The 26366-nt window shown below is 39.8% G+C and overlaps 1 protein-coding gene across 1 annotated transcript; it reads right to left on the reverse strand.

Annotated features, from left to right (window-relative positions):
- Nucleotides 1-1213: 1213 nt before the first annotated feature.
- Nucleotides 1214-25560, reverse strand: selenot1a (selenoprotein T, 1a). The gene is made up of 6 exons (XM_057857577.1): nt 25337-25560; nt 17450-17560; nt 8645-8771; nt 8264-8351; nt 1994-2160; nt 1214-1924 (listed from the first exon to the last, which is right to left on the reverse strand). The coding sequence occupies exons 1-5, from the start codon at nt 25474-25476 to the stop codon at nt 2036-2038; spliced, it is 591 nt and encodes a 196-aa protein (XP_057713560.1). The 5' UTR covers nt 25477-25560; the 3' UTR covers nt 1214-1924; nt 1994-2035.
- Between the last annotated feature and the right edge of the window lie 806 nt (nt 25561-26366).

A 26366-nucleotide genomic window follows, 5' to 3' on the forward strand; every position in this document is an offset into this window, starting at 1 on the left:
AGGAGCGCCGAGAATATGTTCCAATCCACGGTAAAATCAGTTTTAACTTAACACATAGAAACACATAGACACAAGTCACTGACAACAGGGTGTCTCGCACTAGCCATGTTGAATAAACTCCAGTCTCCTCGTATTTCTACTTCCGCGCGCAAGTCCCTCCTTTACTAACCTCACGTCCGCCCCCCGCTGATTGGTCCACCCCACTGTCAGTTTGCTGTGGCATGCTCCGCCCTGGAAATTGTATCCACTGAATGGTGGCCAGACTCAATAGCTGGAACAGCGCCGAGTCTGGTGTACCAGGCTAGTGAACATTCCCGAGTGGCAACAGTGACTTTACATAGTTGGTGAATACATGAGTGTTGGTTAACATACACAAAAAAATGTGAGTCCGGCACATTCAGCAAGTGAAAAGGGATACATGTAAGTCTTAACAGGGTCTATTCTATAATTTTAACATATGGGGGAAAAAATCTACACTACCCATATAACTCTTTATATAATGCACATAAGGTTGCTTAAAAGTTGGTGGGACAATTTGAGAACTCTGAAAAGTTGGTAATGTCCCCACCATCCCTATGCAAACCTACACCCTTGCCTGCCAGGATAAGTCATTGGCTAGCACGTTAAAGCCGTCAGAAATGCTTCAATATAACCTTGGAAAAACTACTATAAAAGCAACAAAGGCTCTGAATATACAGTATAACAGCCATTTGTTGAATTCCAGCAATTCGGCTATTCATAAATTTAGTATAAGCGTCAGAGGACTTCCTGATTGAAAGGAAAATTGCATCACTGCCCAGTCTTAAGTGCTCAAAACCTTTTAGAAAATGGATTCTTTGCCACACACTTTAAAGCAAACGTTTCTCAGTTTACTGTAATGTACAAGTAAAAATGGAGCGGCTGCTATTAAAGTGTAATGCGCCTTACCTGCAGTGTAAATGTACAGAGGAGGTGCCCACTGGCGGACTGTCGCTACTGAAGGATGAGCTGTTTGTGTTGGCCGCCCGGGTGAAAATCCACTTGTCCATCCAACAACTCAACTTTTGTCTTCTGACGCCTCTGCACCAGAAGAGCGCACCGACCCTGAGCCTCAAAGTCTTTGGCAAAAAACTTCTGGAGGTCAGCACCAACGTCCTGATGAGCCAGCATGAACGTGCGTTCATCATGGGCTGCCTGCAGGAATGTCTCTAAATAAGGAAGACCCTCGCTGATCCATAGTTACAATAGCTTTTTATTCATCATATCAACTCTTTCCAAGTTAAGCAAATATAAAAATTACTCAAATCATAGCAAAAACATTCTCCCAATGTTAATTGGACAACAGCATGACAAGAATTGCTTTTCTACAGGGCGTAGCTACTTGGACAAGAATAAACTTTTAGTATTCTACACAGGTTCAGAAAATCACTGAACATAGATTTTTTTGTTGTTGATAAAGTTTAAATATGGAATGCAGAATATTGAAAGAAGTCTGTTGGAACTGTGCACATTGCACGTGAACTATAAAGACAAGGTGACGACAGTTTTTGTCCAATTTTGGGAAAATGTGGAATTAGCACAAATTTTTACGTTTCTGTATGAAAACATGTCTGTTAATAAACAGAACACCGACTTTCTAGACACTCCGTGTTTGGCTCAGTGGTACAAATAACAATTTTTATTAAAGACTACTTTATAAGCAACCACATAAATCTTTTCATTTGATGTCTGAATTCATGAGATAGGAGTGATAGTAAAAGAAAATAATCGAGTTGGCTGGCAGTGTCGCCATCAAGCCCACTCTCGAGTAAGAGGCGGGTCATCTCTGAGGGGCGTGCTGACGAAAGATGTGGGGAGCATCAAGTCTGCGCTAGCAGTGGTTCTGCTTTCAGTGCAGACCTTCATAAACATCACGTCACAGCCCCGCGAGAGGCCCACCTCAAACCTGGATGGGAGAACAGGAGGTGAGATTCAGGAGTCACTACTGAACGGGGGAAAATTCTAGCAAGCTTACATGGAGGGGCACATGGCTGCGGCCACACAGTGAGAAAGGCTGTTAAGGGTGGTGGAGCGGCCTTGTGTTCATGTGAACGTTCATCTTCATTTCATTGTCCAGGATCTGCACTAGTTGCTGCATGGAGGGCAGGTGACCCGACGCCAGTTTGGACCACACTGGTACATCTGCACACAAAGAAAATAGGGATGTAGCTATCAATACAGTGGTATGAAAAAGTATCTGAACCTTTTGGAATTTCTCACATTTCTGCATAAAATCACCATCAAATGTGATCTGATCTTAGTCAAAATCACACAGATAATAAAACAGTCAACTAAAATCACCCAAACAGTTATAGGTTTTCTTATTTTAATGAGCATAGTATGCAAACAATGACAAAAGGGGGAAAAATAAGTGAACCATCACATTTAATATTTTGTGAACTTCATGCAGCAATTACGTCAGCAGAGAGCAAGAGGCACAGAGGACGGCAGCGATGGAGCTGTATATTAGCGTTACCTTCAACTCTGCTTTAAGGGAAGAGGCGGGCTTTTGACAAGAGTCATAAAAAATGAAATGGGGGGCTGGGTAAGCCTGAGAATAAAGATGTCCCGATCGATCGGGTCCGATCACGTCATTTTTAAAGTATCGGAATCGGCAAAAAAATATCGGACATGCCGTTTTTTTAATATATATATATTTTCTAATTAAATCATTTTCTAATTGTATTTAACGTTACAGACAAAATGTCTTACACTCATCCAAAGTCTTTAGTTTTGTCTTAAAGTAGGGCTATCAAATTTATTGCGTTAACGGCAGTAAATTTTTTTTTTTAAACTAATCAACGCATGCGCTGCACGACCCACTTACGCATTGTCGCGTTCAATCTATAATGGTGCTGATTTACCTATATACAGTGGGGAGAACAAGTATTTGATACACTGCCAATGGGTTTTCCCATTGACTGTGTATCAAATACTCCTTCTCCCCACTGTATAGAGCTAAAAGGCGGCATAATATGAGTAGAGTGAATTTTGGCTAGCTTTGGGGCCTCTTTTTTACTTGGCTAAAGCCTTAAAATCCCTCTCTCAACAATTAGAAATATCGTGGGAAAGCAATGTGGCGAAGAAAGGTAGTTGATCTTTTTCTCTACACCCAACGCAGAGAAGACATATCAATTGGTGCCACTTCGCACAGTCATGGTTGCACTTCCCATCATGCATTTGGGCAGAATAGTTAAATGGCTACAGTATCATTTACTGAAAGCTCAACAAATACACTAGATGGTAATATTTAGTCACAATATAAAAAGTCACATTTATCCTTTGAGAATTACAAGTCTTTCTATCCGTGGATCCCTCTCACAGAAAGAATGTTAAAAATGTAAATGCCATCTTGAGGATTTATTGTCATAATAAACAAATACAGTACTTATGTACTGTATGTTGAATGTATATACTCGTCCGAGTTTTATTCATTTTTTTCTTAATGCATTGCCAAAATGTATATGATCGGGAAAAATTATCGGGAATGATTGGAATTGAATCGGGAGCAAAAAAAAAAAAGCAATCGGATCGGGAAATATCGGGATCGGCAGATACTCAAACTAAAACGATCGGATCGGGAGCAAAAAAACATGATCGGAACAACCCTACATGAGAATGCTCAGTTTTCTTTCTGTGCGCCAAATGAGCAGTACTGTTGCTTACATGTAAAGGCTGGAATCTTGGAGCACCTCACAATTCCATTGCAATTACGATTCAGAGGCTATGATTTGATTATAAATTGATTATTGATGCTGCTTTTAATGTTTTGTAAGTGTTGTTTTGTTTGTTTAAAATCCTCTCGGGGTTAAACTACCATTTCAGTATCAAGTTAACAGTTCATAACAGTAAATAAAATACTCAAGTCCTCATTCTATATCAACATAATAAATTGTAACATTTTGCAAAAATATATTAATTTTTATCCAACCAAAAACGTACTCAGGTATAAATGAAAGACAATGTGTACTACTATTTCAATACAAATGGCTCAAAAAAGTGCCTTTCTGCTTTTTAAGTTGTGTAAACATGAACATGTAAAGAGTAACGGATTTCCCTGAGGTACAAATAATTCCAAAAAATAATAATAAAGAATAACATTAATAACAAAAGTCCTTTTACATTCAAACCAACAATATTCAGGACAGGTCAAGTGTGTTTAGCTACTGAGAAAATTCCATGTTCTTGTACAAGAGCAGGAATTGATCAACATGCTCAGATGAAAGTGTGTTGCGCTGTGCATTGACTCGTGCAGTTAAAAAAAACAATGTTCTGCGTGTGTCAAGATGGCTTAAGTTACCCAGCTGGGCAGCTACAACCATACTAGCTGCAAAATCGTCTTTTTTTGTGCCGGTTACCGGTTTCACGGTTTACCGTGGTGTGAAAACGTCGCGGTTTCAAAACCACTAAAATTTTCCGTCATACCTTAGTACGGTATTCGCTATTTTTCATGTGCCAAAATGCAGCCGAAGTGGCTTGGTGCGACAGCGCTCACCCTTCCCGTTTGTTGCCGTGAGTGTCAGTGACGCTATTCTGCTAAACAGCAAGCAAACCCAAAAACAAACCCTCGAAACACAAGGCGTACTTTTCTTCAATTTATTGAGCTCTCAAATCGTGGTGAAATATACAAATGAATACATTGAAAACGTTATACAACTGTATTTTTCCACATGTGAGTAGGTTCAACAGGATAGCAGTAGCACCATGAAAAAGGTCGCCAAAAACAAAATATACATTTTCCTTTCAAATTCAATATACAAACTAACTAAAACTTACAAAGACGAATGTTAGCCTAGGCTAAGCTGGGAGAGCAGCTTCGTCGACGTTTTTGTGTCTCACAGCCGCTGAGTGAGAAACAAGCTTGAATGAAGGGGGGGGGGGGGGGGGGGGAGGATCGCGTCAAAGATCGCTAATTGCGAAAGGAGGTCTCACTCCTCACTTTTTGTTTTAGATGAAACCTTTCCTCAACAATATTTACATTTTAACTAACTTATAAAACTAACTTAGACATTTTTAACTTATTAACTTATGAATTCTTTGTTCTCTTTAACACAAAGGCATGACATCATGTAGAAGAGAGTTGACACAGTGGCTGAAAATGGCGAAACTTCAGCTTCTCCCCCTCAAAAAAAGTCATACAGTATATATTTTTAATTTTATTTAGAAGTGTTTTTAATTTTTTATAGCAATTATTTTGTTCTTGCTCTATTATTGAGCAACTTGAGCTGTGGCTGTGGGTATAGTCTAGGTTCTATTTATTTTAATTTTGTATAAAATATTTGTTATTTTTTGTTAATTTATTTATTTTCACATTAATTTATTTTCACATTATATTCATGTTCCAATTTGCAAATATGTTCTGAAAAAAAAAAAAAAAAAATTCAATGGAAAAAAGTTGGGTTTAAAAAAAAAAAAAAAAAAAAAAAAATTTACATCTCAAAATTTTGGAGCTATAATTGCAATACCGTGATACCGCAGTATTTTTGCTCACGGTTATCGTACTGTCAAAATCTCATACCGGCACATGCCTAGTTCCAGTCATTAACAGCACCGTTTAGCAGCTTAGCCATGTTAGCGCCGGTGTGGTTTTCATGCATTGCACGTAACCGCGACTCAGTCTAGATTCGACAGCGATGGCGCAAATAGCTACTTTTGTCAGTTTGTAAAGAGCCGGGTTTCTTTCAAATTTTTCTCCCTTATAGTATTTTGCTCCCTAAGCGGTTGTGGTGGTGAATTAGCCCTCTTTTACATTCAGTTGGGCTCTCAATGTTATGCAAAGGTGCTAAATAAACAAGTTACATCATAAACATACATGTGCAACACGAATATGGTGTAAATTAATGCTTAACGACACGGCGAAGACTTCAACAGTGAGAGAGCGGCATGCAGTTTTTGTTTGCAGCTAACATTGCGAGATGTGTCTGAGGAGAACTTCTCTACATGTCCATCCATGATCAAACATAAGTAAATATTCCTTTCTTTAAAGAAAGTTTGCAATGTTTACTTGTGAACCGCTGCATTCACGGCCATTTTTAACATTACGTGCATGCGCAGAACCGCAAAGTTGCAATTTCTAATGGGGCACAAAATTTGACAGAACACCTGGACTGCCGTGTCAGTGAAATAGCGTCGGGATGGGGTGACGTTCTTCGGCTCTATTGCTCTCAACATTCTTCGAAATTCCCTATTTTCTAGAAGAAGATTTTCTAGTCGAATCCAAACTAATTCCAAAGGTTTGCTTTTATAATTTTTGAGAGCAGGTCTGATCTCAGCAAGAGGTTGGTTGGTTAGGTCAGCCATGCTTGTTGCTGTTTTGTATCTAGGAAGCCTGAGTGGTGGATGTGTACTCTTTGTCTGTTCCCCATAGCGTCACAAAGACCGCGCTGACGTGTGACGTGTGAGTTCCGCTTTATTTGGCATAATTAAATAATCGGAATTTGGATGTTTGTGAATAGTTCTCGAATCTTCCACGGCCGAATCGCGAATAATCGGAAATTTCACACACCTTTACTTACATGGCCGAGAGTCGGGGCAAACTGATCGTATGTATGTACGTCAAGAACGCACAGTGCGTGCATGCGTTCTATCAATCCATATAAACTTTGAATATGAGACTAAACGGGGATTATTTATGTCTGTTATTTGTGTCCTCTTTTTGGAAATCAAAATATGATCGCATTACATTTTGAGTAACAGTCGACTGTAGACGAAACTTGTATGAGATTTCATCGACTAAAATTGACGAAGACGGACATTTTGAAATTACTAAAATAGGAGACTAATAAGTATTTTTGTACACAGGTACAACTGTACAAGACAAAAAAATTAAAAGGGCTTCCAAAAATAACACTGGTATTGTTTATTTACTGTTTGCAGCAACCTTCAGCTTAATTAACTCATTTGCTTCCCAAAACGTATTAATACGTTCTATTTTTAATTGTTTCAATGCCCCAAAGACATATTTATACGTCTTTTACGTTTTTTTTTTCACAAGAGACATCTCTAGGTTCTGATTCGACCTAGCTCCAAAGCACAATGCTGAAAATCCATTTTAAAGCAATAAAACTGGCCACTGGAGGGCAGTAGCGCATTTGGTAAGACCCCCAACCTGATTCAACTGAACGAATGGTCGGGCCGCACGGCCGGGGCGCCGGCGGAAGACAACCGAATGGATGTCCAGGATGCCAGGCGGCAGACGACCGAGCAGAACAACCGGGAAGATGCCCAGGATGCCAGGCGCTGGACGACCGAGCAGAACGACCGGGACCACCAGTGCAGCGGACGATGCCGTTGAGTCCGTGCTGCTCGCCGAGCAGAGCCCGCGCTGCCGTGCTCAGCCGCTCACGTTCCCTGCGCCCTCCAGTGTCCCGCGACTCAGCCGGAAACTCAACATGGCCAAACCAATTCCCCCCAGGGACAGAAGTTTCCCAGGCGAACCCCGCCACAAGGCAGTGGTCACCACAAAAGAAAGACAAAAAAAAAATCCATCTTTATGCAACAGGCTGCGATAAGGGAAAAGTTTACCCCAGGTGTCGCGGCCACAACAGCATCATCTCTCAGTTATGTATAAATAAATTGTTACTTTGCTATCAAAAGCTCTATTTTTCTTGTTGTTTACGTTATTTTGTAAAAGGAAAACATCAGATGTTTGGGATGTAACTAAAGCAAAAAATAGCTGTGTTAAAGTCAAAGTTATGTTTGAAATTTCTCAGTTTTTTCATCAGAAATTGGAAAATTGCTCAAACTAAGCTATTTTCAAATGCTGCTTTCTAAAGAATGGAAAAAGATATTAACTTTTTTTCCTGCTGAAAGAAGAGAGTAATCTTTCTTTTGGTGGGCTCCATGTTTATATAGCATTAGAACAGAATTTTCTGCGGGCCTTGCAAAATTAGTCAAAATCCAGTAAAACAGCCGGGAGCGAAGGGGGTTGCACCGGTGAAAATGACTGGGAGTGAATGAGTTAAGAGGGCTGACACTTGCATATTTGTGCAGTGTCACGTCACATTTTGCACAATTTCCAATCCTCCATCTGCAGTAGGATTTAACTTCCAAACATGATCGCAATCCAATATTTACTTTTTTAATACACTTCAACCAAGGGCAAACTTCCATTTCGACCTATCTTATGCAAAATATTGGAATCTGAGTAGAGTGCCTCTTAAGTTTACATTTTATGATGTCATGGAATTTTTTTAATGTTACGTCTAGAGCTTCCACATGGTAATAAAAGTCCAAATGTACTCACCATTTAATGTTATTTCAAACGCTCCCGTGGACATCAATTGGTTTTCAATCATGTTGCTGAGGAAGAACACCATCATGCACGCATATATCTGAAAGCAATGGTGAAAAACCGCATTTAAGTGCACGTTGCCAACTACAACACTGTCCATTCTTAGCCTTTCCCACAAATATGAGCCATGACAGCAAATCAGCTGCAAACATAACACGGAAGACGGGCTAATTAAATCCCGAGGGGGTTGACACGTACATTGCGTGCAACGCGTTCTTGAATCAACACCCTTGAGGATGTATACCTACTAAATAAAGTCACAAAAACACAAAACTACACCCCAAGCAATTAACACAGTTTCTTACATTCATACATACATCCACTCAAGTGTACCTTATTTCCCTGTCCCCACTCCCAGACCCCCGGGGCTTGTATGCCAAAGAGAGCAAATGGATCTTTGCCAATAATGATCATCCCGATCACCAGCAGTTTGAAGACAGACAGGAAGGAAGCGATGTGCCTGTGGGGAAGGACAGCAAACAAAACAGCAGCTTTTAAAACCAGCCATGTGTGGATGTTATCTGGACGCATGTGACTCAGATCCTTTTGATAACCTACTGTACATTTGCTGTAAACATTAAAACTAGATAACCGACATGATTAAATTATTAGCTATAGTAACAACAACTTTGAAAATGATAATATCCTGCGCAAGATTCGACAGCGCAATTTGGGATTAGTCAAATATTAAACTTTAGTTGAAAAAAAATCCTACTGCTTGCACAGTTAAAAACAAAATTTTATCGTGGAACTAATTGTGTTTGTCTTTTTATTTCAACTCAGCCCATGCAGACTCTTGGGTGTCATTAGCACAGACATTACTGTAACCCTTTGGGACCACTTAACGGAAATTGTATTTTCTTGCTTACAGTGGACAAAAAACAGCAATTCTCAACTGGTCCTTCTAATGTGTGGTTTGCAGACAAATAAAAAGTGCACATTTAAAGGGACTATACAGGAGTTTCAAATTAAATTTAAAATGCTTTTCTACTCCAAGCATGCTCCATCAATGACTTGAGTACAGAGCCGTTATATTTTAACTGAGACTGCCCCAAAAAGCAAACACGCGCCTGTGCACGTCCATGCGCTTCCCCGCAACAGCTGCGGTGTGTCACCCCTGGCAAAAACACTTTTCTAACACACTTAAGACTTGCTACTAACTGTTTTTATGTTTGTAGTGCCGATTTGATAAGCCGAACGCTCATTGTTTTATGTTCGTGCTCATACAAGCATGCGCGCAAAGCACGAGCTTAACACAAGCTGCAGTTACACTTTAGGCCGGAGGTGGCAGTCGTGAGTAAAACAAAATGCCAAATTGTATAGTCCCTTTAAAGGGTATGACAACACCTGGGGAAATGCTAATATTCCATCATTTATCCATAAACGCATGCCTTTTGGATTCATATCATGCCACTTCGTGTAATTACACACATCGCAACACCAAGAAAATGATAGAAATTTGGATCGATTGTCAAGCTAAAAGGACCCGCCCCCGAGATCCTGGAAATCTAGTATATTGTGTGTGTGACGTCACGACAAGGAAACAACCGGCTCAGTGCTTGGTACTGAATGGCGGCGATGATGGCGGACAATTTTGTTTTTAGTTGCAGCGACGAATCCGACGTAACGAACATTCTTCTAATGGTGACGAGGAGCGTTTTGAACCTTTCTTTGGTGTTTTGGGTTATCAATTTGAGCCCAAACGAAAGCCATTGCAGCCTAATGAAAGGATCATTGAGGGGAGCAATCACACTGATGAAACACCGACAACATATCTTGTGGGAAACACCGAATGGTTTGTTTTGCATTTCTTTTTGTGAAGCTGATACACTGTGACCGTAAAAAAATGATGTATAGAATAAATATCATTTATTGTGCTATCATAGGTTTTTGCTCTGCCAACAGACACAAATATGAATGGGATTAGAGGATTTGTTCTATATATTTTACGAGCGATAATTTATACATGTGTCCAGTCCTATATCCAATGCGTGATATGTTTTTATTATAAAAGAGTACTCACTCTGGCCATTTCGAGCTTGGCTGCTCCGCTCCTTTGGTTAGCCTGGGGTGGTCTCATCAGAACCAGTCATCGTTCTCTTTCTTGATATCTCGGGACATTTAGGTGTCTGCGCGTGTATGGTGGGCACCGCATCTGCTTTCATCCGCAATTTCTTAGCAAAACCTGATTTCATTTGTCCATAGTTCGAATAGCTTTCAGGTGTAAAATGTGCACCATACAAAACCGTGATGGAGGCCGGGTCTGCAAAATTAGCCCTCTTAGCACGGACGAATTTTACTCATTGTCTGCGCAGTCCAGCTCTTTTTCTCGCGTTCGGGAACTCATGGGTAGTACATTGCAACAAATGGCAATTTGTAGACCACATAGCATGACAGGTTTGAACCATTTTAGCGATTTTTTGATAAAACACAAACGCAAACATAAACAACGGTCGCACCTGCCTCGACCTTTCGTTTCCTTGTTATGATGTCTCCGCCCCATTCGGCTGTTTCCGGAATACTTTCGGAAATGCTCGTAATTTTCGATCTATTTTCCAAAATTGCTCATGAATGTGATTTATTTTTTTGTCAATTTTATTAATATTTGTTATCTTGCCACATAACGGTTCTATTGATATCTCACAGCCCCTTAGTGTTTTAATACCCTTTAAAATACATTTCAGTAAATAAGGTTTTTAAAGACTCCTAAAAAGAACCCGCAGGCGCAAACATATCACCCCAATTTTTGCATCTCTTCACTGGCTCCAAGTACATTACCGGATACATTTTAGGATATTATTTGTTTTTAAATGTTTGAATAATCTTGTGCAGTCCAACCAGAACCCTCAGCTGACCACCTGCTTGTAGAAGTCCCAAGATCAAGGCTGAAGCTTAGAGGTGACCGTGCATTTGCGGTGATGGCGCCCAGGCTGTGGAACCAATTACCACTTACTATTAGACAGGCCCCTTCACTTATGGATTTCAAATCACGCCTTAAAATATTTTATTTTTCTTCAGCTTTTAATGTGCAATGACTGTTTATGACCTTATCTTTTATTTATTTTATTTTTATGTGTTTCTTTTAGGGCTGCAGCTATCAAATATTTTAGTAATCGAGTATTCGACTGAAAATTCTATCGATTAATCGAGTAATCGGATAAAACATTTTTTTAAAGGTAAAGAGCAATTATAAATATACATGAGAAAAAAAGTTAATCCGATATTGAACCATTTTCAGTCAATCAATGTCTTTATTTTCGATGTACATTGTTGAAAACAGCCAACAATTGCATCTCAGATGTGACTAGAAAGAAATTAACTGCGTTCACTCAAAAACTTCTAGATCTTATAAAAACGTACCTAAAAATGTAATTACGCTTGTGTTTGTGCTTGTGTGTGTTTTTCCCCACGTGTTTCAATTTAATTTCCATTTGTGTCAAGCTATTTTTCAAGTTCTAGTTAAGTTTTAAGTTAGTCTAAACTGTAAGTACGGATAGGATTTTGAGTTTTTGCAGTGTTCAAAATAAATGTATGATACCTGCTGTCTTGGAGCACATTAGGGACCACTTCTACTTGGTGTTTTATTCAGCAATTACTACTGAGCTAAAACTGACAGTTAGCTTTATTATGCTTTAATTTTACACCCTCATCACTCTACAGCGCTGTGTTTTTACAGATTAAATAAAGCCTGTATTTAAGACACGTTAGCCACGCATCGACAGTGGTCATAATCAATAGAAACCTAGCCCTCCGAAGGGCTAACGTAACGTGTATGTGAGCGAGTGACAGTAACGTTATGTTTATTAGCGATGAGAAGTCTACTGCTTAAAGATGGCAGCTGTTTACTAACGCTGCCCAGACGAGGCCGAGTCTGTCATTTCAAATCTAATCCTAAATGCATGCGATATCTATGAGACGCATCGGACACTACCTGCTACCGCACTAGCATCATGCGGGCGTAGTTTTTAGCAACGTCGGCATAGTTTGTAGCGGCTGTCGGCTGCAGCAAGTTTTTTTTTTTTTTTTTTAATTGCTTCTTCCTCTACGCACGTGACGTCTGCGCGTTGTCCCGCATTAAAAGTAGTCCGAGCAAAACATGATGCTTAGAGCTGGCAAAATTAAACGATTCCTCGAGGTGAATAAAATTACTCGGATCAGTTTTTAAACTCAAGTTACTCGAGTTGCTCGAGTATTCGTTTCAGCTCTAGTTTCTTTTATCTTTGAACGTTAACTCATTTTGCTGTTTTATGGTATGTAAAGCACTTTGGACTCCTTTGCGGATTTTTAAAATGTTCAAAACAAACAAAGTTGATTGACTTTTATGTATACAAACAGTATTTTGTAGTAATAGTATTTTTTTTCGGTTACATGAATTATGATATATTGTATTTAAATGGACCTCACTTGAATGTCAAGACAACAAGTCAAATGTAAGTGGCACATATACAGTTTTAGGGATGTCCCGATCACATATTTTTGCATGGAAAGTTTGAGTCTGAGTCACCTGATTTTAGGGATCTGCTGATACAGAGTCCCACTCAGATACCTCGGAAATGAATAAGGGAGAGGGGGAAAAATGTCAATTGTAATGTCCCTTTTACCCCAATTAGAACAAAGCTATCCCACATTTAGCCTATAAACGGGTTATTGGTTCAGCAGTTTTTTGTTTTTTTTTTAGCAAATCTGTTGTGCAGCACAAAATAAGGCTGGGAACAAATAACGTTTCCATATTTAGTTTTACAATGTGATTAATTGCACTATCTTGGTTGTAATTTTCTTGGCTTTTTCACTGTCACTGAATATTGTATTGTTGGCCTGCAAAGATATAGTCTCTATACACTACTGTTCAAAAGTTTGGGGTCTAAGCGACCACAAACTTTTGTACCGTAGGTACTTATACCTCTTTTGTTCTTTGCAAGTCATTTACAGCCACTGACAGTAATAGACATCAAATCCATTTCAATTGGGAAGGCTTTTATTGAGGGATCGTGTTTCATTGCCAGTAATGTCAATAGACGTACAACCATTTTGACTGTCAGCGATCAAAGGACCGCTGCCAGCTCCCAGTCAAATTGGAACGGACATCTTTCACCGTTAATGGCAGCCCATGAGTTAGTACTTAAAAATAAATACAATTTAAGGCCCAATCTTTTTCACCTGATTTCTCTGAAAATTTCAAAATCGGGCCCAATTTCCGATCACGTGACGGATCTGGGACGTCTTTCTTTATATATAGCGAGTCGGCCATAGCCAATGAATAAGCACATATATGTTGACTTAACTCAGCATACAGTGCCTTGCAAAAGTATTCGGCCCCCTTGAATCTTGCGACCTTTCGCCACATTTCAGGCTTGAAACATAAAGATATGAAATTTAATTTTTTTGTCAAGAATCAACAACAAGTGGGACACAATCGTGAAGTGGAACAACATTTATTGGATAATTTAAACTTTTTTGACAAATAAAAAACTGAAAAGTGGGGCGTGCAATATTATTCGGCCCCTTTACTTTCAGTGCAGCAAACTCACTCCAGAAGTTCAGTGAGGATCTCTGAATGATCCAATGTTGTCCTAAATGACCCATGATGATAAATAGAATCCACCTGTGTGTAATCAAGTCTCCGTATAAATGCACCTGCTCTGTGATAGTCTCAGGGTTCTGTTTAAAGTGCAGAGAGCATTATGAAAACCAAGGAACACACCAGGCAGGTCCGAGATACTGTTGTGGAGAAGTTTCAAGCCGGATTTGGATACAAAAAGATTTCCCAAGCTTTAAACATCTCAAGGAGCACTGTGCAAGCCATCATATTGAAATGGAAGGAGCATCAGACCACTGCAAATCTACCAAGACCCGGCCGTCCTTCCAAACTTTCTTCTCAAATAAGGAGAAGACTGATCAGAGATGCAGCCAAGAGGCCAATGATCACTCTGGATGAACTGCAGAGATCTACAGCTGAGGTGGGAGAGTCTGTCCATAGGACAACAATCAGTCGTACACTGCACAAATCTGGCCTTTATGGAAGAGTGGCAAGAAGAAAGCCATTTCTCAAAGATATCCATAAAAAGTCTTGTTTAAAGTTTGCCACAAGCCACCTGGGAGACACACCAAACATGTGGAAGAAGGTGCTCTGGTCAGATGAAACCAAAATTGAACTTTTTGGCCACAATGCAAAACGATATGTTTGGCGTAAAAGCAACACAGCTCATCACCCTGAACACACCATCCCCACTGTCAAACATGGTGGTGGCAGCATCATGGTTTGGGCCTGCTTTTCTTCAGCAGGGACAGGGAAGATGGTTAAAATTGACGGGAAGATGGATGCAGCCAAATACAGGAACATTCTGGAAGAAAACCTGTTGGTATCTGCACAAGACCTCAGACTGGGACGGAGATTTATCTTCCAACAGGACAATGATCCAAAACATGAAGCCAAATCTACAATGGAATGGTTCAAAAATAAGCGTATCCAGGTGTTAGAATGGCCAAGTCAAAGTCCAGACCTCAATCCAATCGAGAATCTGTGGAAAGAGCTGAAGACTGCTGTTCACAAACACTCTCCATCCAACCTCACTGAGCTCGAGCTGTTTTGTAAGGAAGAATGGGCAAGAATGTCAGTCTCTCGATGTGCAAAACTGATAGAAACATACCCCAAGCGACTTGCAGCTGTAATTGGAGCAAAAGGTGGCGCTACAAAGTATTAACGCAAGGGGGCCGAATAATATTGCACACCCCACTTTTCAGTTTTTTATTTGTTAAAAAAGTTTAAATTATCCAATATATTTTGTTCCACTTCACGATTGTGTCCCACTTGTTGTTGATTCTTGACAAAAACATTAAAATTTTATATCTTTACGTTTGAAGCCTGAAATGTGGTGAAAGGTTGCAAGGTTCAAGGGGGCCGAATACTTTTGCAAGGCACTGTATGTTCACACTTAAAGCAGCTTGCGTGAACAATAAATCGTTCCCTCAATTGACAATCACGCTGGTCGTCCTTACAGACTGCTTTGACAAATCAGCTTACACACCGCTCATGACTCGGCACCAGCGAATAATCAGGCATGAAATTGGGTCAGGGGTTAAAAAGGTGAGAAAGGTGTTGAGGAAATATGTTCCGGCGTTCTGCCAAAATGTCCTCTGTCGGCGAATCGTCCTACATGTGGCGAATTTGACCATTTTAATTTTTCACATAAGGCTTAATATTTGAGCGGGGGTTTAATTAGTTGAAGGAGTTGATTTCAACCACCATTGACTCGCACTAGCTTAGCCACTCCGGACCCCTGAAACTAACAAATAACTGGCAAACTGCACAGAATTTGTTCAAATCAACTCCAACGACTAATTAAACCCCGGCTAACTCAAAGATTAAGCCTAATGTAAAAAATTCTGCTTCCCCTTTAAAATAAAGACCCTTGAATATGGCCATTAAAATGTTGTCTATAAAAGTTTTAGAGCAATAAAATAAACAACAAAAATGAATGAAATGAACAAGAATCCTTCAAACTATTTCATAATGGGTCCAAATTATTTTTCGAACAGATCATGTGACGATAGCACCTTAGAGACAGCCGTTTGCATTGCTTAGCCAAAACTACAGCTGAGGAGGCAAGATGGATATTTAGAATTTCTTTAAACCTAAGCTTTCAAAACCTTCAACAACAACTGAGCTTGAACCGAGGATTGAGCACGGGCAGTATCAAAAAGTCCTGGCTTTCGTGTTACCTGTTGTGCTGTAATTCCAAGTGGTGCTTGAATTGGATGCTTATAGCGGTCGACAGTCTTTTTGAGCCAGCGCAAAGTTCGCAGCGCACGGAGATATTTTTGTCATCTTTACTGGACAAAAATGTGACGTAATGGCTGTGTTTCCAGTGTGCAAATGCAGCCGTTTGTAGTATATCTCCTGCCTATTTCATTGCATCCTGGAGGGGAAGCAAGGCTGTGTTGTTTTGGCCGCAAACTCCCAGCGCTCACGGCTCACGCATCATGATAATACACGTGACCCTTTTTTTTCAATCCTTGATTAGAAAATGTGACATGTGATGTCACTCCCATGACTACAGTATTCTTCATTCTACATACATTATGGGGCAATAACAAAATAGTAACGCACAGGCATCAAGGAAAGTAATTTTACTCAGATTACTGATTTAGAAAAATGAACGCGTTAGATTGTTCTTTACTGAAAGTAATCAGATTACAGTTACGCATTACTCACAACACTGCTTTTATATTACCATTAAATACACAAGCTTGACGCTACCTTAACGGGAGCTATTTTTTCACCGGACGCTCTGGCAGTGTTCAACGCAAGCTGCGACAAACGGCAGTAACTTTGTCATACCGCAAAATATGAAAACGATTCAAACCATTACTCACCAAATTCAATATGCTGGCGAATGCATTCATCTAAAAAAAAAAAATTGGGAGTGAGACCTCACCTCGTCCAGCGAACGTGAATTTGTTCTTAGCACAAGATCATCTGTCGCAATTAGCGATCTTTGACGCTCTTTTTCTCCTCCCCACATACAAACTTGATTCTCTCTCAGCGGCTGTGATTAACCGCAATGAAGTTGCTCTCCTAACTAAGCCTTGCCTATCATTCGTCTTTGTAAGTTTTTAGTAACTTTGTGTATTGAATTTGAAAGGAAAATGTGTGTTTTGTTTTTGGCGAACTTTTTCATGAAGCTAAACTGTTGAAGCGACTCACACGTGGAAAAATACGATTGTACAGCGTTTTAAATGTATTCATTTGGTATATTTCAGTTACCACGATTTGAGAGATCAATAAATTGAAGAATTTACGCCTTGCGTTTGGAGTGTTTCTTTTTGGGTTTGCTGGAATAGCGTCACTTACACTCGCACCATCAAACAGAGGAAGGGGTAAGTGCTGCCGCGCCAAGCCACTTCTGGCTGCATTTTCGACACATGAAAAATAACGAATACATACTACTGTATGACGGAAAATTTTAGTGGTTTTGTAACCGCCACGTTTTCATAGCATGGTAAACCGTGAAAACCGGCACATGCCTACACCCGAACCCCCCCACCCCCCTACACGATTCACGTAGGTCATCCTTTTTGACTTCAAAACGGCGAATTTCGCCGAAAGGTGAGAGATTTTCATGCCTGATAATCCCTTACCGATAGACGGGAATGGGAAGGTAGTTCTCCCCCTCGATGCGGATGTCCGGGTACCGCTGGTACAAGGCCTGCGTGTACTCCTCAAACACCCGCTTGTATCCTCAGGAGATGCTGCAAGCACACAAATAAGTGGTTGAAACAAACTGTATGCTAATTTAGACAATAGTGCTGCCATTTTTACGCTCCAGTGTAAACTTTAATCTTCAACTCTCACACAGCTAACATCTCTGACAATCATTTGTTGACACATTTAAGATTATCCGTACAACTAGCGGCAACACAAATATGGGTTTTGGAACAGCCAGTTCATCTGGTTTGGACATTAATGACTAATTCCTCACAGTATTTCACGACCATAATAGTTTTAATAATAATAATAATTTCGATATTACAAAAAGCGCGTGATTAACTTATTTTGATTAAGTTACACTGTCACACTGCAGCTCGGTTACCACAATTTTCAGTATTATTTGCAACAGCAAGCAATTAGGACTTAAATGGTGCTTCAGGGATGAAAGTCAATTGCACAAAACAATGTCAATCAATGGCATCCATACATAGAAGTCTCTTTCTTGGCAAGTCCTAAAATTTTTGCATTAAGTCCGAACAGTTAACGTTTTTTTGTTTATTAAACCAGTACTTCAAAGGTACTATACAGACGTTTTAGTATTAATTTAAAATACTTTTCTACTCCATGCATGCTCCACTAATGCCCAGGTGAGTACATTACACAGCCTTAACATTTTAATTGAGACTGGCCCGAAATTTTTCTTCCCTTCAAAAGAGTGTGTTTGGATTGAACACTCTGGGCGAACAGGTGCCTGTGCACATCCACAAGCGTCCCCACGACAGTGGCGCGGTTTCACTGAGCCTCCGCCTGGCAAAAACACTTTTCTAACACACCTGAAATTTGCTACTGACAGTGAACGATCATGTTTGCTTATTTTACGTTTCAGGTGGTCATTTGATGCACAAATTTAACACAGGCATTAAAACAGCGTTTAAAAAGTATAGCATACCATATCCATATAGCACCTATAACAAACTACACATGCATGCTGGGAAACAGCCAAATTAAAGCAACAAATGAATACCCTTTTTTTCCCCATCCGTTTCTTTAACTCATTAAATGCCAAGAACAATTGACTGTCAATTACAATCCAAATGTTCAAGTGCCAAGGACAAGTTAACATGTCTTTTAAGTTCTTTCGTACGGAGAGGTTTGCCAGAACGTCTGATTTTCAAGCTAGGGAAACAGTGTTATGAGACACCATTTGTGACAACATGACAGGGTATTAACATAAAAAGTCTGAAGGACTTGTAGTTCTTAAAAGATTTATTATGAGTTAAAATAATTTGATACGAAAACCTCTCGTTTTAGATTTTATACAATTTGAAAAGTTAGTTTAAGCCATTGTTGTTGACATCGCAGGGCGGTGACGTCATATGGTTACGCTGCTGGGCTTCCAGAGTATGACTCTAGTGACATACACATGTCATCTGTTCAACCTTTTCAATTTAAACCCGAGTGGAACATTAATGAGTATGACAACACTGTCGATATTTCAAAAACCAGCAGCAAAAGCAAAATGAACAGGAAAGACAGGATAAGACGAGATGAGAGTAGGAAAACAAAAAACGGTGTTCTGCGAACATGTGCTATACCAATGAAACGTCTACAAGATTTACAAAATCTGACACACCCAAAGTACTACCGTGCTCTTTCACCTTGTTTTGTTTAGATGCATACAGACAGAACATCCTAAAGATGCCTTAAGAAAATACGGTAATTTCCCGAATATAAGGCGCACCCGTGTATAACGCGCACTCCAAACTTACTTGTAAAATCTAGGGAAAATTATTGTACCTGTTTATAACGCGCACCCTAATTTTAGCACCAATAAATAGAAGAATACAAGAAAACAGAGCTCGTGTACAGATACAGAAATGTCATTTTACTGACTGGTGAAACACAGCACAAGTATAGCACATTGGTAGTTCAAAATATTACCATAAACTGACAATATTTACGGTAATAATATGATTTGACAACTTCTCGAAGTGACCAGAATCGAGGAGAAAACGACACAGATTTGACTTTTCTTTCAAAGGCTGCTGTATAACTTGCTCGTTTCATCATGATGAATAAATGTTTCTTCCATGGATTGATACGGTAAAATAAAAGTGGGGACTGAAGTCGGAAAACGGAAAAAGCGCATCGCTGTGGACTGTAACAAGAGGAACTATTGTTATTTGGGTTTGAGTTTCCTGAGTGACAGATATAGTTGACGGACACAGGAACTCTGTGTTGTGTTATGTTTGTTATGGTCCGGGTTGCAATAAACGTTGACTCAAATGAGTTCAAGAAACTAAATTCTGTGCTTTATGAAGAGAGAAAAAAGCGGAATTTAACACAGACGAAATCATTCGACCAATCAGTGTGGTATTACCGAAACAAAATGGTGACGTCATGTACCGTAATGGTCGGCAACGGATCGCCGCATACGTTTTCTTCAACACGACATGGCCGTGTCAATGAAAAAAATCTGTCTTTACATATATATATATATATATATATTAGAGCTGAAACGAGTACTCGAGCAACTCGAGTAACTCGAGTTTAAAAACTGATCCGAGTAATTTTATTCACCTCGAGTAATCGTTTATTTTGACAGCTCTAAGCATCACGTTTTGCTCGGACTACTTTTAATGCGGGACAACGCGCTGTCACGTGCGGAGAGGAAGAAGGGGGAAAAAAAAAAACTTACTGCAGCTGACAGCCGCCACAAACGACGCCGACGTTGCCAAATACTAGCCCGCACGATCCTACGTTGGTAACAGCTCGCGTCTGATGCGTCTCATAAAGATCACATGTATGTTGAACTAGATGCGCAATGACAGACTCGGCCGCGTCTGGGCAGCGTTATTAAACAGCCGCCATCTTAAAGCAGTACAGCGCTAAGCGCTAATAAATAAGATTAACGTTACTGTCGCTACTAGCTCACGTAAAGTTAGCCCTGCGGAGGGCTAGATTTCAATTAATTATGACCACTGTCGATGCGTGGCTAACGTGTCTTACATACAGGCTTTAACATAACATAGCATTGTGGAGTGATGAGGGTGTAAAATAAAAACTTTATCATGCTAACTATCAATTTTAGCTCAGTAGTCATTGCTGGATAAAACACCAAGTCGCACTGGTCCCTAATGTGCTCCAGTACAGCCTGTATCATACATTTATTTTGAACACTGCAAAAACTCAAAATTCTATCAGGACTTACAGTTTAGACTAACTTAAAACTTAACTAGAACTTAAAAATGGCTTGACACAAAGAGAAATTCAATTGAAACACGTGGGAAAAAATCCTAACTTTTAAGTGAAGTGTGTTATCAAGCGTAACGGCATTTTTAGGTAATATATATATTAAAAAAATAAGATCTAAAAGTTTTTTGAATGAAAGCAGTGAATTAGTTTTTTTCTTTTTCTTTTTTTTTTAATTCTAGCTACATCTGAGATGCAATTGTTGGCTGTTTTCAACAATATACATCGAAAATAAAGACATTGATTGACTGAAAACGGTTCAAGATTAGATGAAATGTCTTGTTTTCTCATGTATATTTATAATTGCTCTTCACCTAAAAATATATTTGTTTTATCCGATTACTCGATTAATCGATAGAATTTTCAGTCGATTACTCGATTACTAAAATATTCGATAGCTGCAGCCCTAATATATATATATATATATATATATTTCGTTCTCCATCCATGTACCCGTGTATAATGCGTACCCATGATTTTACAAGTGGATTTTGGGGAAAAAAGTGCGCGTTATATTTGGGAAATTACGGTACTTAAAGATTGTAATATCAAATAAGGGTGGTTTAAATACGTCAAGTGACTAATGTGGTCTACAGATCAACAATATGCTTTAAAGTGCATGTGACACGAAAATGCATGTTTATTTCATAATACACGCGGTATTTTATGCTCCTGAATGATATGGACCGCTTGGATGTGTGTGGAAGCGATCGCTATATTTATTTAGTTTTTTTAATCCCGCGCCATGAAAATGAGTGACTTCCGGCTTCGGTCTTGCATTGAGGAGGAGGGCGCTGTGACGTGTACGATAGAAGGCGTCCTCTTCACTATACAGTGTACTGTTGTGTATGAGGACGAAGGATTCAGCTGATTTTGCAGAGTAATACGTTTATTTTTCTCATCACGCCAGCCAAACGGCTGCAGAAAAATCATTCTGTATGAGGGAGAGGCGTATGCGCCTTTTTGGAGTTTCAAAAGGTTCCCATTCACCGTGGATATTGGCCAAAACAAGCCCGACGACTACTGTGGGACCATTGGACTTACGAGGAAGTGAGTAAACATCTTGTTTAGTATTATGTCAAATATTAATACAGCTATTATAAAGTAAACACTACAAACTTTAAGTAAAGGACTACTTACGTTTGATCATTGATAGGCATGTAAAAAGCTCTCCTCATGCACATTAGCACGTTAGCTGCACAACAACTGCAGCCACCCTCCTCCGGGGAACGAACTGTAAATTGCTCTCCGCCGGGCGGTTTGCCGATCCGTGAAGACAATCGACAACTCAGTCATCATGTCAAATAATCCAGGCTATTTATGTGTGATTTTCCGCTTCGAAGACTTTGAAACATCACTCGGTTCGGGTTAGCATGTCGGCGAGCTGTCACACCTTTTGGTTTGTTTACGTTCTCCGAAGCCGGGGAAGGGAAACGACATATGTCCTATTTAGGTGTCATAAAATATCGTTCGGGAGGTGCGACAGTAAAGAAGAAGTCGACAGTTTTGACCATTATGGAGTAATTTTGCCATGTCGTCCTGAATAAGTGCATTTCTATTATTTCATATTCCATTTAGCACAAGACTGTTATTTGTCATGATCATGCCGTTTATTTAGCAATTAGGGAAAATACTTGGATAAAAAGAATATCTTGTAAAACTATTGAAGTAAAGAGACAGAAACAACGACATTTTGCAGCTCTCTTCGTCGCGTTTTCCTCGTTGTGAATAGTTCCCTCTCGACGGGCTGACTGGTCCTTCTCAAGCCATTTATATAGCTATTGGGGAAAAATACTGGGATAAAAAGAATATCCTGTAAAAATATTGGAGTAGAGAGACTGAAACAATGAAGTTTTGCAGCTCTCTTCGTCGCGTTTTCCTCGTTCTGAATAATTCCCCCTCAATGGGCTGAATAGTAAAACCGATGAGCCCAGTCTACCGCTGACGTCATCCACCTGTTGCGGATGCTAAAGCCCTATAATGGTAGGCGTGGCTAATCAGCAGATTAAAAGACTAATTTCTCGTCATCTGCGCTTTGCTAAATTGTTGTATATAGTCAAATCGTCTCAAAATATGATTCTAATTCACATAATAATGCCATTTAAGACTTTTTTCTCATGTCGTATGCTCTTTAATTATTAAGTATGATTTGGGGAAAACTCCCACAAAAAATAGTCAACAAAAAAAGATAGCAATACTAATCCAAATCCGCGTTTTTTACTCACTCGAAGATCCAGGAATTAGACCGATCCCACGGCAATATCGTAGCCGCGATTAGGCCGTCGATTCCACAAAATAGACTGATCTGAAAAGCCGCTGTGGGACCGACGAATAAAAATAAATGGACAGATCCAAAACCATTATTGCAGACACGATGGGACCCTTACTTGACTGAGGATCCAGGAAAAATGTTCGGGCGCCAGTTGTAACGCGTGGTGGGTAGGATACATGCATACAGGGACCAAAAAAGGGGAGAAGCGTCCACTTATGCACATTTATTCACTAAAAATAATAATTCCACCTTGACCACTCACTTCACTCCCCTTTTTTCCATTTGACTGGAAATTGCATCCAAAAGCAGCACATCGTGGCATTTTACTTGGCGAGTTTAGGCAGCAATAAGCAATTGTTGAACACGCTACACATTCGGAAAGACACCTATTACGTCATCACTGCGAGCCCGCAAACCATGGCGCCAACTATCAGTCAAAATATGGACTAAATATTATAAAATATTGCCATTGATTTAACATTTTATGTGTTTCTAACAACATATTTTAGTACAAGAGAACAATTGTGGTTTATTAGAGCCTACATGTATTTAAATCAGAGGATCACTTTAATAAATTAACTCATCCACTTTCGGTCAAAACAAGCACTAGAGTGCGTATTGTTTTGAAACTCCAAAAAGGCGCATACGCCTCACCCTCATACAGAATGATTTTTCTGCAGCCGTTTGGCTGGCGTGATGCGAAAAATAAACGTATTAATCCGCAAAATCAGCTGAATCCTTCGTCCTCATACACAACAGTACGCTGTATAGTGAAGAGGACGGCTTTTACCGTACACGTCACAGCGCCCTCCTCCTCAATTCAAGACCGAAGCCGGAAGTCACTCATTTTCATGGCGCGGGATTCAAAAAAATAAATAAATATAACGATCGCTTCCACACACATCCAAGCGGTCCATATCATTCAGGAGCATAAAATACCGCGTGTATTATGAAATAAACATGCTTTTTCGTGTCACATGCACTTTAAAGCACTATGGCACGCTACAATGACGACAGTGACTCTGACGTGGACCTTACAACAATGTTGGAGTTCGTCAGGGAATGCGTGTTTGCGTACTGCTGAGCTCCCGAGTGAAGAGTGGTCAAAGTGGAAATATTTTTTGTGAATAAATGTGCGTAAGTGGAAGCTTTTCCCCTTTCTGGTACTTTTATACACGTATCCTAGCTACCACGCGTTACAATGTACAAGACCTGGATTACACAAGGTGTGCTCTTTGGCCTGTACTGTATGTAAAGCACATGACAGCTCTGGATGCTAACAATCTACATAATTATATTGGGAAAACGTTTGAAAATGCAATATGCTTACCTTGAATATCTGCTAATAAAACTGGAGTTCCTGAATCCCAACAGCATGCACTCTCGCTCCCAACCGGGGTTCCCAACTGGACTCTCTCGCATCACCAGTTTTGCCCAACTTTTGTCTTATCAAGTATTTGCTGCACGCATTTTTCTCTGAAACTCGTCTTGTGAACGACCGACAGTGCTGTCCTGCTCTTCACTTTTCAGATCTGGTTCAAATAGGAAGGGCAGAACTGACGACATGTTGGGAAAGCTAACGAGTGACAAGCTGGAATTTCGGCATTCGGGGCCAGTGACGTCACGCACTGCGACGTAACAAGAATGGCGACCTATCACTTAAAATAATTTTACAAACTTTATTAAAACAAAAACATTAAGAGGTGTTTTAATATCAAATTATTATAAGTCATACTAACATTTATGTTTTAAGAATTACTTGTCTTAAAAATAGAGGATCCCTTTAAGTTCTTTGGTGTTAATTTTTTTTTTCCTCCATCGAGCTATTTGATACAGTTTTTTTTGGGGGGGGGGGGTGAAGGTGAAGTGAGATCACGGACAGGGTGCCATGCAAGAAATGACCACTACTGGCCGTTGTTTCAGGTCATCTTTTGTTTTACAGTTGTAGACCTTACATATTTTTCCCGCTAACGTCATTAAGGTAATACTAATGCGGTATCTTGGGTTAATAATGACAACGGAAATATCTGCCGTTAATATTCACCTCACGTCGCTAGTCAGTCGTAAAACGAGGAGCCCCCGCAAACACTTCAAACTGGCCTCAATAAAGAACTGACAGGGCTAAAACTCCCCACGGACTGAAAAGTTGTAACTACTTGGTAAATTATTTACTAACGTCACTAGTTGGTCGACATTTTTAAACAGCCATTGGACATACGAGTTGACGGTTAGCCTTAGCTTCCGTCGCTGTCGTGCTAACTCGCGATGACTCGCCACATTTCGTTTCGTTTACCAAATCTGGAACTTGAGCAAGGGCCCCGCGGCGAACTGCATTTTCATCTTCTTCACGCCGCTGCTTTCCCCCGACGCGGCGAGGCACAGCGACAAGATTCCTACGAAGAGGAAGGAAAAGCGCAGCCACTTAATCGCCATTTCTTTTCCGGGGTGGTGCGTTACTTCCCCCTGGACTAATCCGAATAAGTGACAGCTGAATCGGAGGAGTTCGTTGGTGGATTGGGCCACCATGTCTTCTTCTCCAGCTTGCAAATTGTTGCTATTCAACTTGAGCACCCTCTAGCGTTTAGTTATCGAAAATGTTTTTTTGTACATACTGAAATATTGATTAACATGACCCTTAAATTTAAAAATAAGGTAATATGATTATGACAAACTTTTTCATTTCATTATACCTTTTTCACAATAGCCTTTTTATTTCATGTTGTTTTTCAGCACAATGATATTTTACAGGATGAAACCCGTTTTTCACAAAGTATTTCTTTTTTCCATAATGGCATTTTCATTTCATAATGCCATTTTCCAGCACAATGAAGCGTGTGCTGTCAACAAGCACGTCGACGGGGGGGGGGGGCAACCGGGTATGTTGTCCCGGGCCTCAGGATCATAAGGGCCCCTGAATGACCCTTAATTTATTTTATTTTACAGTCACATATTTATTTAAATCATTGTCTGATTAAATATGTTCTACTCGATATATACTTAAAACTTTAACTTATTAAATATTTCAATTTTTTTTTCCTTTTTTTGCACAAACCCCCCAGTGTTAGCAGAGAATGGTTTGACCTTGCTCTGGCACACTCAATGCGTACGTACGTATGTGCGTGCCCTGATGCGGGAAATTAAAATCTGACATTGTTATAAACTCTAAACATGGCGAGTTGTCCTAAATCAGGTGCATGTAAAAGAAAAAAAAAAAAAGAGTTGGAGATCATAGAGGTGAACAAGAAAAAATGACGTTTTTAAAAGGGGGACAAGAAGCCAAGAATTAGGACTAGTTTGCTGTGGACGGTAATGTTGGTAAGTGA

This window comes from Corythoichthys intestinalis, chromosome 14, assembly GCF_030265065.1.
Source record: "Corythoichthys intestinalis isolate RoL2023-P3 chromosome 14, ASM3026506v1, whole genome shotgun sequence".
Classification (NCBI taxonomy): domain Eukaryota; kingdom Metazoa; phylum Chordata; class Actinopteri; order Syngnathiformes; family Syngnathidae; genus Corythoichthys; species Corythoichthys intestinalis.